Raw genomic sequence first — 13,351 nt, forward strand, 5'->3', positions numbered from 1 at the left:
GGGGGGGGGGGAGGGGGTAGAGGAAGGAGAACAAGTATTGCGTGCGTGGGGGACGGAGGACGGGGTCAATAATTTGCAGCGGTGTACAGATATTGCGGGGGACGAATGAGGGCGTTACACGTTCTGGGGGGGCCAATGAATTTGCAGAATTCGGCGGCGGGTTGGTTGGCGGCGTTGCGGGCCCGCGATGCGTTGGTTGCCGAAAGGGCAACGCAATAAGATGTGGCGACAGTGGAAGACGAGAGGGCGGGCGAGTGTAAGAGTGACGTGGAAAGTCGCTTAGCGATCGTGCCTCGGAGGCCGCTCGTGTCCTAGCTGACGCGCGTCCACGCCAGCGCCGCCACGCACCGCGCCGCTCACTCCTTGAGGAACGAGGCGGGCACCTTAGTTCACTTTCAAATAGTATCACACGGAGGCTTGCACACGCCTGTTGTCGTTAGTTTAATAAATACCGTGGTGTGCCTACCCCCGCAGCCCCCGCATATGTATCAGTCCTATCCACAAAGCCTACCACCCTCCACCGCCCGCGACCCACTCATCCCCCGTCCGCACTGGTGTGCGTCTTGTGGTACGCGGCGGCGATTCTCTCAGCGGCGAAGTCGAACATCTCTGCCGTCGTGCATCCGCAGAGCTCCTGGTCTACCAATTCGTAGCCCATCTGCGCATTCACAGCGTTACACATGGACCGCCACACCATGCGCCCGCGGTACGTCCAGGGGTGTTTGCGGAACACCGTGTTGTGCAGCTCGGGGAGCTTCTTCTCGAGCCCTGGGTAGCGCGACATTCTCTGCATGGCCGCGAGCGCCTCCTGCGTCGAGCACGCGTCCTGCCGCTTCTCCGTGAAGAAGCCCTCCTCGCGGAAGAGCGGCGCATACTGCTCGTGCGAGGCCAGGTCGCCCGACGACGCCTCGTTGTACGACAGCCGGTGAAAGATGGGGTAAATCACCACCTTCTCGTTCGCGTCCGACGTCTCGTTGCGCCTGAGAAACGTGCGCATCTCGTGCATCGTGTATCGCCGCGCGAAGAACTCGGGCGAGGTGATGAACACCCCGACGCGCGCCGTCTGGATCGCCTTCTCCATCAGCTCGTCGCCCGTCTCCGACGAGCAGATCAGCTCCAGACGGTCCACAAATGTCCGCAGACACTTGCGCTCCAGCGCCTCGGCCAGGTACACGGCCCACTCCTTGTCTGTCCCCGCGTGGCTGATGAACGCCGCGTACTGGTCGGGTACCCCCGTCCGCACCGCCCCAGGCTTGTTGGACGGCACGCTGATCGTCATCGCGTCGGTGTACCGGAACACGTTGGCGCAGTTTCCGTTGCGGCACAGCGCTGGCTTGCACAACCGCGACACGCTCTCTACGTCCAGATCCATCACGTCCCACCATGCCACTTCCACGTCCCCCTCCTCGGTTTGTCGGTGCTTGGCGAGCGACGGGATGTCGAACATGAGACGGAACTTCATCTTGTTGCAGCCCTTTGGGCAATCGGTCACAAAGTGGTGCCGGAACCCGCACATCTGCATGTTGATCCGCTCCCGCATGTGCGCCTCGAACACCGTCAGGCACCGCCCGAGCAGTTGAAAATTGTGCGAGTCGGCACGAACCTTCCAATGCAATTCGCGCGCCGTGTTGTCGAACCCCATGAACACTTGCGTCACGTCCGACCCCATCGTCAACAGAACTGCATTCGACCGCACATACTGCACGTCGGTATTCTCTGTTCCGATCGTCCGATACATGCGAGCAATCAACCTTCCGATCAGCCCAAACGGCACAAAGTTTTCAAACGTCGTCACCGCCGCCACCTCCTTTCGGTCTGATCCAGCTTCAATCCATCCCCACGTCTCCCATCCGCTTTTTAGCAACGCCGGCACGCCTAGTGTGTTCCGATCGAGTTTGACAAACAAATCCATACTCACGAGCAACTCCACTAGCACGTCGCGATCGCTCGCCTCCGAGAGCCCTTCCAATCCCCTCCACTTTTTCTCCAGGACCCTGTGAGTCAGCAGGCCGAGATGCATACGCTCCCGTTCCTTCCGGCCGAGCAGCCCTTCACACCGCACTCGTTTTGGGGCCACAATCACTTTTAACGCTTGTAATATCTTCTCCGGATGGATAAAGACGACAAAGTCTTCAGACGAGGCTGTCAATGTCAGGCGGGACAAATCAAACACCACAACTTCGCCCAAGTCACGAAAGTAGAGAAGCATCGCCTTGAGTTCCTTGATGCGATCGATATCCGTCGGTGGGAAATGAAGGCCACCCATGCGATCCATGATTTTGTCATGCTTGACAAAGATTCCCGGCAACATCTCATCCGTGCGGAGACTCTCGAGGAAAGCAAGCCACCGCAAAGGCACTTCTTTGCTGCGCTGGATGATCTTTTTCGCGACGGAATCCAGATGTGCCTCAATGGCCATGAGCCCAGATTTTTGCGGACTCTTCTTTGCCTTGCTATTCTCAATCGCAAAGCAAGGGATCTCGAACAAATTGAGACTCTTGGTCAATCCGGGGTCGAGCAATTCCGTCAGCTCTTCCTTCAACTTTTGAAAGTAATCGGGCACGTTTTCGGAATGCTTGCACATGTCCCTCCTTGTGCCAACGACGAGCAACGACTCTGCTGTGCTCTTCACGTCTTCCTCCGCGGTAATAGCGAACAGGATCTGAAACCAGTGGCACAATTCCCGCACCTCTGCGTCGCGCGTGTTGTCGTCTTCAAAACGACGGAGGTCGAAGACGAGCATCAAAATGGAACGCGGGGAGATAAACAATTCGTGGGCAATCTCGTACTCTGGCTGCCCTCCAAAATCCCAACATCGCAAAGTCAACCCCTGGACGTCGGATTGGTGAAACTCGGCGGAATTCATGGCATCATCAGCCAGTTGGATGGCGTTTGAACTTGTATTCTCCTCCTCCTCATACTCTTCCTCCCCTACAAGGGACCCCTCATTCGAGCAAGGCGTGCAGTCGGAACCAAGCTCCGTGCTCTCGCTTTCCGGACTTGCCGACGACCATCCCCTCGACACGGCCGGGTCGGGTTCCGAGCCGGAATCGCGCATACGGCTCTCCACTTGAGAAGTGGATAAAGGCGGGGAGGGAACACGCGGGCGGCGGGCGGCCCGCGCATACTCGTAGAACTTTGTCTGAAAGCGATCTTTGTGGACCAAGATGCGCTTGGCCTCCTCTTCATCATAGCGCCTGCCAAGCCTGAGAAAGTAGACGCTGAGATCGACGCCACGTGTGGACTCCCTATCCGCATCGAAGGGCCTTCTCCTCAAGCTAGCCAACGTGGACGTTTTCCCCCTTGTTGTGGCACCTAGGGCCATAAGGCGGACTGTCTGCAAGCGGTCGGTGCCCTGCCTGAGAGCAGCCTTGACGATCTCGGGGTCTGCCTCCTCGCGCCTGCGCAGGCCGTGGCTGTCAACGAAAGCGTCGATCATGGCTGCGGCGGTGGCGACAGCGGCGCGGGCGGTGGCGATGGGGCGCCCCTCGCGGCGGCGGTTGACGACGCCGCGGTACTTGCACAGCTCGCGCAGGGCTGCGCGGACGGCGGCCTCGCGCTCGTCGGGCGAGGCGACGAGGCCGAAGAAGGAGTCTGTCTTCCCGCGGTCGTAGAAGCCGTCGCGGAGGAAGATGTTGACGCCGCACTCGTCGGAGCTGTTGAAGAGGTCTGCGTCGCCCCAGCAGCCGGCGCCGAGGCGGTAGAAGAGCGGGATGAGGACGGGGGGTGCGCGGTGGGCGCGGCGGGCGCGCTTGACCCGCGTGCGGAAGGCGGCGAGCTCGCGCAGCGGCCACTCGCGCGCAGCAAACTCCGGGGACAGGACGAAGACGGCGATGGAGGCGGTCGCCAGCGCGGCCGGCATGTCCCGGTGCGGGGCCACGCCCGGCGGGGCGTCGCCCGCGTGGATGAAGGAGGAGATGCGGAACTGGCGCAGCTGGGCGCGCAGCGGGAGCGCGACGGTGTTGCGCTCCGAGTAGGCGTGCGAGATGTACACGGTGTAGTCGGCCGGCGGGTCCACCGCGCGCGAGCGCAGCGAAGACATTTGGCGGACGACTTCCATGGCGGGGTGGGGGAGGCGAGGGAGGCTGGGAGAGGGAGTGGGAATCAGAACGAAACAGGGGATGTGGTGGGGTGGGGGAGGCGAGGGAGGCTGGGAGAGGGAGTGGGAACAAGAACGAAAAAGGGGATGCATTGGGGGGGGGGGGGGGAGGAGGGAGGGAGGGAGAAAAAAAGAAGAATTGGGGCGGCGGATTGGGCACACCTGTGGCAAGCCGGACAGCTTGAATGGGGCTTGGTAAGCAGGACAGCTTGAAGATGACGATGAGTAATGCCTAATGAGGTGGCCGATAAGACGCGCTACAGTACTGCCCCGAGTTGACAGACGGCAGCGAGCGTGTGCGGGCAAGGACGCAAGGGCGGGATGGCGACTGGGTGGTCCACATTGATGCCGCGTTGGACAAGGTGTGGGTGCGGCGGGAGGGAGGGAAGGGTACCGCGTGGCGATTCCGCAGAGCCTCCTTCCCACGGCATTGCCGCGGTGGACTTTTTTGAGTGTAGGATGATCGTACAGTACCGTTGGGTACTGCATACAGCGACGGCATGCGTCAAATCATGTTGCGAATTTGCTTACCTTACAGACATCAACTCGGTCGGAGGGTTGACGGCCGTTAAATTCTGTTTATTTTTCTTACCTCACCGGCCTATTTCTGTGAGATACCACACCTACTGTACTAACTTCAAGCTTTATTACCTTTGCTACCCTGTATCACACTCTGTTATCCGCCCCGGATATCTCCGCGCTGTGCCGCACGCCCCCGCCAACTTCCGATTCAGAACAATACACGTGTCTCCCGCAATTCTGATGACCTTCTCCCTGCAGGCTAGGCGACATTCTACCGCACGGTCGTTTGTTTAACTTAATGTGTACCTTATCATATACATCTTTATTTACAACAGAGCTAAGACCCACGGTAAAGGGTTAAACGGGTTGGGTGTATGTCATATAAATGTGTTTCATACGTCACGAAGCAGAGAGGGGTGGCTCACCTTGCTGGCGTCAGGTAGCCAATCAGATAGCAGGGGCCCCCTTAACGTGCGGTAGAATGTCGCCTAACATCCCTGCACATCCACACCGTGGATGTAAAGTATGGTAACCTTAGGCTGTGAATTTCCGGAGAAACCCTCATCGTTGCTTTCATGTAAGTTACCTTGCTTTATGTGCATTCTACACCAACTACTGTACAGTGCATGATTGCAGCAATTTCTTTTGCACCTGTACACACCCGTTTGCATTTTCCCAGTACGCCGCAATATTTGTTAAAATTTACGACCATCATACTGTCCTCTTGGTAATGCATCTTCGTGATCTAAACGCAAGCATCACTTTCTTGCCTCGTCACCACCAGCCCCCAAAATGATGCACCGTACCCTTGGGTACTGTACCATATCAGATATATTATATCTGTATGTATATACGGTATATATTATACAGTATACCGTATATACATACACTACAGCTGCACTCTCCCCTCGTGCTTCCTAGAGTGTGTCGAGCATTCTCCTCACAAACTTTTGCGACGAAAGAGCCTGGGCAATCGCGAAGGATGTCGCGGTTGCTATAGATTCAGCCGCCCCTTTCGACTTGCCCCTATTTGTAAGTTATAGGGGCGAGAGGGTGATCTTGTGAGTCTGTTTATCTGTGATGCCAAGAACACCGATGCCTCTCTCCTACCCTCTGCCGCGCCCGCCGACGGTCACTTCATTGTATGCGTGCCTGCTGTGCCCTAAAGGCACTGCCTTATCTACAGTGCTGTCTTACCTCTGCATGGAACCACTTTTGTGAGGAATGCGCGGGCGGGCTGCGCTTGATGCCGATCAATTCCGTCGGTGGCTCGGAACTACATTTTTTGCCCCACTAATACTGTAGCGCCATGTTTGTCGATAATCAAGGGCGTGCGTATGGTCTCGGCCCGAGACTCTCGGGGAGGTGCACGTTTGTGAGCATTCTTCGGATCCATTTCGTGTAGTATGTGGCGAGTCAGCCTGCCAAGTATTCTGCTTCACACGTGGATGTTGCGACAGTGGGTTGCCGTGATGATTTCCAAGTGATAGGTGCGTTAAACACTGTATTTACCATTCTTGTCCTTGATTTGCGGTCAGGGCCGGTAGCGCAATCGACGTCGCTACGTATATGTGCGGAGTGCGGAGTGTATGATGCCGATGCTCAGTGATTGCTTTGAACTACAGTATACTGTTTGCCGTGCTTTCATGTGCCATTCAGGTATCTCAGCTACATTTGAAGTTGTGTTGGTGTACGGCTGTTAGACGGTGCATGACGCTTGCTAATTTTCTTACGGCAGTTTGTGTTCTCCTCTTCTCCTGTCTCCTATTTATCTGAGATCTCCAACAGTGGCGAAACTCACTTGTTTGGAGTGGTCTCAGGGGTTCTCTTTGCAAGTCGTCGTCGAATTATCCTTTATATGGTAGTGAAGTTGTGTCGCATTGCATTTATTCCTGTTTTGCTTAGGATTGTGTCAATAGCTGTCGTTTGCGATACGTAGATAATTTTCTCGATTTGTGTTCAAGTTGATATGTTGCTTGGATGACGAGGCGGCTTTTTAGAGAAGATCACTTCTGCGCTTGGCACCATCTCGAGCAGTGTCCCTAGACTGGCAAAGTCTTCTGCCAATATAGCACAGTGCGATGTACCCTCACAGTTCTAGTTACTGTACCTTTGATAACAGAGAGAACGTTTCTCATTGGTCCCATCTACAAAGTCGCTCCTTCTGTGCTGCCCAATTCCCGATGATCTTCAGCAGCAACTAATCTGGTTCTACGCGTAATCCTACCCTTCGGTATGCGCTTTCCGCAAGTCGCGTCCTGCCGGGTCGCCCCAGCATTGCCTCCGCTGAGATCATCGTGAGGCTGCGAGCGCGAAGAGTGTGCGGATCGTTGTGCGGTCGGCCATGTATGTCGCGATTTTATCTGGGTCATAGTGCACGTTGGCCTTCATTCGATCTCCTCTGACCGAGCACCGGGCTTTGCGTGTGGTGTCTGTTGTGGCACTACCGTGTTTGTATCTGTATGTCATCGTGGTCGGTATGATCGTTCTCTTCTTGCTGGGGTGGGTCTGTGCTGACCAGTCGATCGCATTCAATGCGTCGAGTTGGTCCAGCTCCGCATTATGGGCAATTGCCCACTATGGGGCATCCAGGTAACGCCTTGCCTGTTTCAGCGTTTTGGGTGGTGCCGTTGTTCTGTCTACTGTATGAGGGATGGCTCGTGGTCGCGTTTTCTTGCTTGGCTTTGTCTTGCCTTTTGCTGGTTTGGTGTGGCGCTGTGGCTTCCTCTTGTCGTGGATTGGCTTCTTCCTTTGTGCTGTCCTGCCTTTGTGAGTTGCTATCGGTCTCGTCGTTGGCGTGCGTCTAGTATGTTTCGTGTTGTTTGCCTGTTTGCTGGTCTGTGCCCTTTTTGTTTTTTGTGTCGGCGTGTGTTGGCCATTTGGCACTTTGGTCGTGCTGCGCGGGCTCGTTTTGTGGTGCTTTGTGGCTTTGGCTGAGAAGACTGCTGGTCCATGCATGCATAGGTCACTGTGCTGGTGGTACGGCCTGAAGTCCGTTGCCCTGATTTTTGCGTGGCGTCGCGTGCCGATGTTCTGTATGCATATGTGTGTGTCATCGATCCCGTACATGTAGCGTACTGCGTTTGCCTTGTGTTGCAGCTTTGGCGCTTGCGGTTTGAGCACTGGTATGTATCCCGTTTGGCCAAAAGTGAACATTTTTTTGACTTAGGGAAGTGTGTCGTGTGGGATAGCTCCTCTCCGCCCTGGGTTGGGTTAGAGGCGGAGGCTTTAGTGAGGAAGCACGCAGCGCGGACGCGACGCGCCAATTGAACCGATCGGACGAGCTCGCGAAAAGGGAGTGGCTCACTGGCCGGTTACGCGCAGTCGCCCCGTGGTCCGTGATCGGGAGCGACCGGTAACGGGTTAGAAGCCAGCGCGCGCGACAGACAACCGAAAACGGACGTACGTAGGCGCAAAAGGGACGGGGGCGAGCTTGCCCCAGTTTACTGGTGAGGACGGGTGTCAGGTCTTAACCCCTCAGAGGGACGCCTCGGACACCTGTCCCAGTGTACAGTACCTGCCGCCTAGTGCGTACCAGGTACTGTACGCAATTAAAAATCTAGCGCCTCAATTCCTAATTACCGCGCGGACGCTGCAGGTACACGTGTGTACTACTGTACACACGCGCTGCTTACAGACTACCGCACGGATGCCACGTGTGCTAGCGTACACGCGTAATACTAGCAAACTACCGCTTGGCCGACACGTGCACTACTGTACACGTACGCCAGATTACGACCACTCGGCACGAGCGCGCTCCCTACACGTGGGCACACCCGCCCACGTGCACACCGTGCACGGCCGCACGGATAATAATCTCCCCGCGCGCGCGTCCGTCGTTATACTACAGACCCCCTTCCTTAGCTTTCGCTACGTCCTCGTAGCGACCACCCATCCGACCACGGAGTTCCGTTCCGGTTTGTCTTCTCCCCTGCGCGCGCGAACGACCATGCCTCCTAGCTCTTCTTTAAGCGGGCGCTCTGTAAGCCTGCTGTCTCGTCCGATTCGGTAAGCGTGTCCTTTACTTCCCTTCACGCGAAGCCCGCCGAACCCTCAACTCACTCTCCTCACTCTCCTCACTCTCCTGCGCGCGCTGCCTCCTCCTCCCGCGACGGCATCCCCCTACAGTAGCTCCTGCCGCATCCGAGAACGGTCGACCGCGAGAGTCCTGCTGCAGCGCCTTCGTACAGTGCGCGGTCGAGCCCTGCGGGGGCTCCGGCGTCGGCGCAAGCGCCTCCCGCGTCCCAACTACAACGTCGCCTCTGCGGAGAGCCGCGATCGGCCCCCGAGTTGGCCGGGCCCGCGCTCGCGTCCGTCGATTCGTCCGATTCGGTCAAGCGACGGCCGCATGGCGCGCACGCAACGCAGCGCTCGCCGCGGCCCTCTGGAGGGCCGGGCGAGGGTGGAAGGACGGCTGTGCCTTGCCCCCCCGCACACGGGCGAGACGCGAGCTCCGTGTGGACGGTCGGGGTAATTTCCCTTTGTCAACCACCCTCCCAGAGGGCTGGCCAATTTGTAAAGAATCTGCGTTCATTTGCCATCCCAAGAGCGGCGCGAGCGGCGCACCCGCCGTAGTACGGCACCACACGGTAGTTTCACGCGTCTCTCTTGCGGTAGCGGCCTCTATTGCGCCAACACCGATCCAAAAACCGTACGGAGCGCCCTCTTTCCACCAGCCCGAATTAGAAACTGAAAGAAACGATAAGAAACGATAAGAAACGGTAAGAAACCGGAAGAAACCGGAAGAAACCGGAAGAAACCGATTTGGTTTCCAAATATGGCCGAATGCGGTTTTCCCGAGGCAACACTACCGGACGCGGAATTCTCCCAGGAGTACGATGCCGTTGTCATAAACGGGCTACGAATTTTTCCCGCAGCGTGGGAGGGAAAAACGTAGCCCAAATCGCGACTAAACTAAAAAGCCGGCGAACGCGATACATCTCAATACAAAGTACCGGTTCCCGGTACGGTTCTCCTTTTCCATAGGCGCGTGCGAGCGCGATCATCCGAACGGTGCGGCCAAGTGTGGCTAATAGCTATCCGCGTGGACGCTTGGGAGAACTTCGGATTGTGGACCACCCTCCCGGAGGGTTGGCCAATTTTGGAAGCATCTGCATCCATTTGCGCGGGATCCATCCGGTACGAGCTGCCTCGCGGTGCGCAGTCACACGCGGCTGGCTGCTGGGGCTGCATAGCACGTGCGCGGCTTGTTTTTCTCAGGGGCTTTTGCGCGAGGGAGCGTCCGAGCGGTGCGACCGAGGGCGGCCGAAACTTGCGCTACGCATGCACGCTTGATCCTTGTTGGCGCGAGCGCCAATACCGGTCGATAGACGGCTGCGGAAGCCCATCGGCGGGCTCGTAGGTGTCGTCCGAAGCGGTATATCTATACCACCGGACCTTGTAGTCGATCCCGCCGCGCGTAGTACGGTGTCCGACAATGCGGTCAACGACGTACTCCGCTCTTGGCGTTGCGGCTTGTGCGTCCGATTCGGTTGATGTGGCCGGGGTGACGGTATCCCCCCGCCCGCGCGGCATCTTCGTAACGCGGTCGATGCTCACGCGATTTTCCACGCCGTCCTGCTGGATGAGGACCGTGGTGTCCGTAGCGGAGCGCACGCGAAACGGACCCTCTGTCTTCGGTAGTAGTTTGACAGAGAGCTCGTCCGTTCCGGCCGTACCTTGCGCACGCGTGCGGCGCTCGACGCTTGTCAACGGGCGGGGCGGGCGATCGACGTAGACAAAATCGCCCGCCACAATAACCGGACGGAAGCGGACCTTCTTGTCAAAATCGTCCTTGTACCGCTTTTGCGATGCGGTTAATTTCGTCCGAGCGCGGTCGAGAGCGTCGCGAAGCTTGCGCAGCGTAGCGCGCTTGTACTGCACCGGGGTCCGCGGGTCCTCTCGATGGGTCCCTGCGTCCTGCGGCACAGTACCGGGGAGGATTAAACCGGACGGTGGCCGCGTTAACACCAGGTCGAACAAAGTCGTCTCCGTCGACCGGTGGACCTGCGTATTGTACGCGAAGGTCAGCGGCTGCACGTAGTCGTCCCAATCGCGCTGGTGCTCCTCCACGTAGTGCCGGAGGCGTTGCACCAGCGTGCGATTGAACCGTTCGGTCTGCCCATTCGACTGGGGGTGGTAGGCCGTCGTGAGATAATGCCGCACCCCCAGGAGGGCGCATACCGCGTCGAAGAATTTCGCAGCGAACTGAGGACTATTGTCGGTTAGTACGTAGCGGGGGGCTCCTTAGACGTAGACCCAGTTGTCCAAAACCCCGTTTGCGACGACCGAAGCGGTTGTGGTCCGGAGCGGGATACTGCGCGTTAGCTTAGAGAACCGGTCGGTAATTACCAACACGTGTTGGTTTCCGTGCGCGGTCTTGGGCAGGGGCCCCAGGAGGTCCATCACGACAAACTCCAAGGGGCCCGCCGCGGGGAACAGCTTGAGATCCTTTTGGTTCTTGACAAGAAGCGTCCCGCGGGTCGCAGCACACGAGGTGCAATTCCGTACGGTCGAAAACGCGTCGCTGGCCATGTGTGGCCAGTAGTACTCCCTGCGAAGGGTGTAATACATACGCGTCGCTCCCGGGTGACCTGCCAACCTCGGATGGTGTGCCAGGTACAGTACCCGGGGGCGCAACCGAGTCGGTACCACGCGCTGCAGGGTCCCGTCCAGCGGGGAAGTCCTCACGAGAAATCCGTAACGGTCGATGTCGAACTTCGAGCTCGGTGTCCCGACGGTTTCCGCGGCGAAGCGACAGAAGGCGTCCTCAGCTTGTTCGCGTAAAAATTCCTCAACCGAGATGGACGCAGCGTCGCGTTCCTCGGGAGTTATCGCGAGCGCGTGACAACCGTCCGGACGGTCTTGCGGCGGGTCCCAGTGCACTTTGTCCAGGAGGGCCTCGCTGCCCTCATCGTACTGGACCGCGAAGCTCGGGACCTCATCATCGACCGGTTCGGTGTCTCCTCCATCGGTACGTAAGCGCGATACGCCGTCCGCGAGTTGGTGCTTGACGCCTGGGCGGTACTGTACCTCGTAGTCGTACTCCGCCAAGCGCAGGCGCCAGCGAGCGAGCCGACCAGAACTGTCCGCTAAATTGAGGACCCAGCGTAGGGCCTCATAGTCCGTGCGGAGGTTGAACGCGCTTCCGTATAGGTACGGCCGTAGGGCGAGGATGCTCCACACTACGGCCAAGCATTCCTTTTCGGTCGTCGTATAATTGCGCTCCGCATCGGTCAACGCGCGGCTCCAATATCCGATCGGTCGGGTACTTCCATCAGGTTGCTCCTGTAGAAGGGCGCAACCCACTTGGTGTCCGCACGCGTCGGTGTCCAGCGTATATTTCCGTCCGTAGCGGGGCAGCGCGAGGATTGGCGGCGACACGAGGCGCCGCTTCAATTCCTCAAACGCCGCGTATTCCGCATCGGTTAAGATCTCGAACTCGTAGGGCTGATTCTTGCCGGTCTTCTTATTCAGCGGCGCGGCGATCTTCGCGAATCCTTGCACAAACCGTCGGTAAACGTTGCACATCCCGAGAAAAGATCGCAGTTCCGTTTGGTTCGTAGGCGCGCGCGCGCGCTCAATCGCGATGACGTTGCGTCGCTCCACCTCCAACCGTCCCGGACGAATGACGTGCCCGAGATAGGTTACGGAGGTGTCGAAAAACGCGTACTTCGCCAATTTTAGCGACACGCCCGCGGTATGTAGAAGCCGTAGTACCTCGCGCACGTGTGCCATATGTTCCGTAACGGTTCGCGAGTAGACGATGACGTCATCGAGGTAGACCAGCGCGGTCTCCCATTTCACGCGGGACAGGATGATGTCGACCGCTCGTTGAAATGTTGCGGGCGCGTTTTTGAGACCGAACGGCATGCGTAGAAAGCGGTAGAGGCCCGAATGCGACGCGAACGTAGTTTTATCGCGGTCCTCCTCGGCGATCTCCACCTGCCAATACCCGCTATTACAGTCCAGCGTGGTAAAGACAGTGGCATCGCCGAGCGAGTCGATACATTCGTCCATGCGCGGTAGTGGGTAGGAGTCGCGAACCGTAACGGCGTTTAGCTTGCGATAGTCCACGCAGAACCGCATGGTCCCGTCCTTTTTAGGGACGAAGACCACGGGGCTCGCCCACTCGGCCGATGTCGGTTCGATGACTCCCGCGCGCAGCATGCGGTCGATTTTCTTCTTCTCCTTCTCGCGCGCGATGGGTCCGGCTCGGTAGGGTGCTTTGTAGATCGGCTTCGCACCGGGCTTCAGCTCCATGCGATGCCTCGTAGCATCGATCTTATCCAAGTGGCCGGACCACATGTCCTTGACCTCGGACAGCATGTCCATAATTTCCGACCGGATGGTACTGTCTTCTGCACCAATATGAACGTCTTCTTCCCACGAGCGGGTCGTCTCCGCGTCGGTATCGGCCCGCCCATCCGCGGTAGCGGGATTGCCACTGTGGGCGTCGTCCGTTTCCGGTTCTTCGCGTCGCGCGCCTCCTCCCGTAGCGGTGGTGGATTTAATCCTGCCATCGTCCGTAACGGGTCCTTCTCGTCGCGCACATTCCTCCGCGGGTGGGGAATTAATCCGGCCTTCGTCCGTAGCGGATTCTTTGCGACGCGCGTATCCTTCCGTAGCGGTGGAGGATTTTCTTCTGCCATCGTCCGTAACTGGTTGTTCGCGTCGCGCCTGTTCCTCCGTAGCGGTCGAGGAATTATTTTTGTTCCCTCCCCCTTCCTT

General features: G+C 58.0%; 3 protein-coding genes; 1 reads left to right on the forward strand and 2 right to left on the reverse strand.

Moving 5' to 3' along the window:
- Positions 1 to 407: 407 nt before the first annotated feature.
- CHC_T00009069001 (TIR domain-containing protein GTPase) lies at positions 408 to 3,058 on the reverse strand. XM_005719252.1 is given in 2 exon segments: positions 408 to 535; positions 536 to 3,058. The coding sequence occupies 1 exon segment, from the start codon at positions 3,056 to 3,058 to the stop codon at positions 536 to 538; it is 2,523 nt and encodes an 840-aa protein (XP_005719309.1). The 3' UTR covers positions 408 to 535.
- A 2,872-nt stretch (positions 3,059 to 5,930) lies between these two features.
- On the forward strand, positions 5,931 to 6,026 carry CHC_T00000261001 (hypothetical protein). The gene has a single exon (XM_005719253.1). The coding sequence runs from the start codon at positions 5,931 to 5,933 to the stop codon at positions 6,024 to 6,026; it is 96 nt and encodes a 31-aa protein (XP_005719310.1).
- An 11-nt stretch (positions 6,027 to 6,037) lies between these two features.
- CHC_T00000262001 (hypothetical protein) lies at positions 6,038 to 6,136 on the reverse strand. The gene has a single exon (XM_005719254.1). The coding sequence runs from the start codon at positions 6,134 to 6,136 to the stop codon at positions 6,038 to 6,040; it is 99 nt and encodes a 32-aa protein (XP_005719311.1).
- Between the last annotated feature and the right edge of the window lie 7,215 nt (positions 6,137 to 13,351).

Source organism: Chondrus crispus, genomic scaffold (genome assembly GCF_000350225.1).
Source record: "Chondrus crispus Stackhouse genomic scaffold, scaffold_478, whole genome shotgun sequence".
Classification (NCBI taxonomy): domain Eukaryota; phylum Rhodophyta; class Florideophyceae; order Gigartinales; family Gigartinaceae; genus Chondrus; species Chondrus crispus.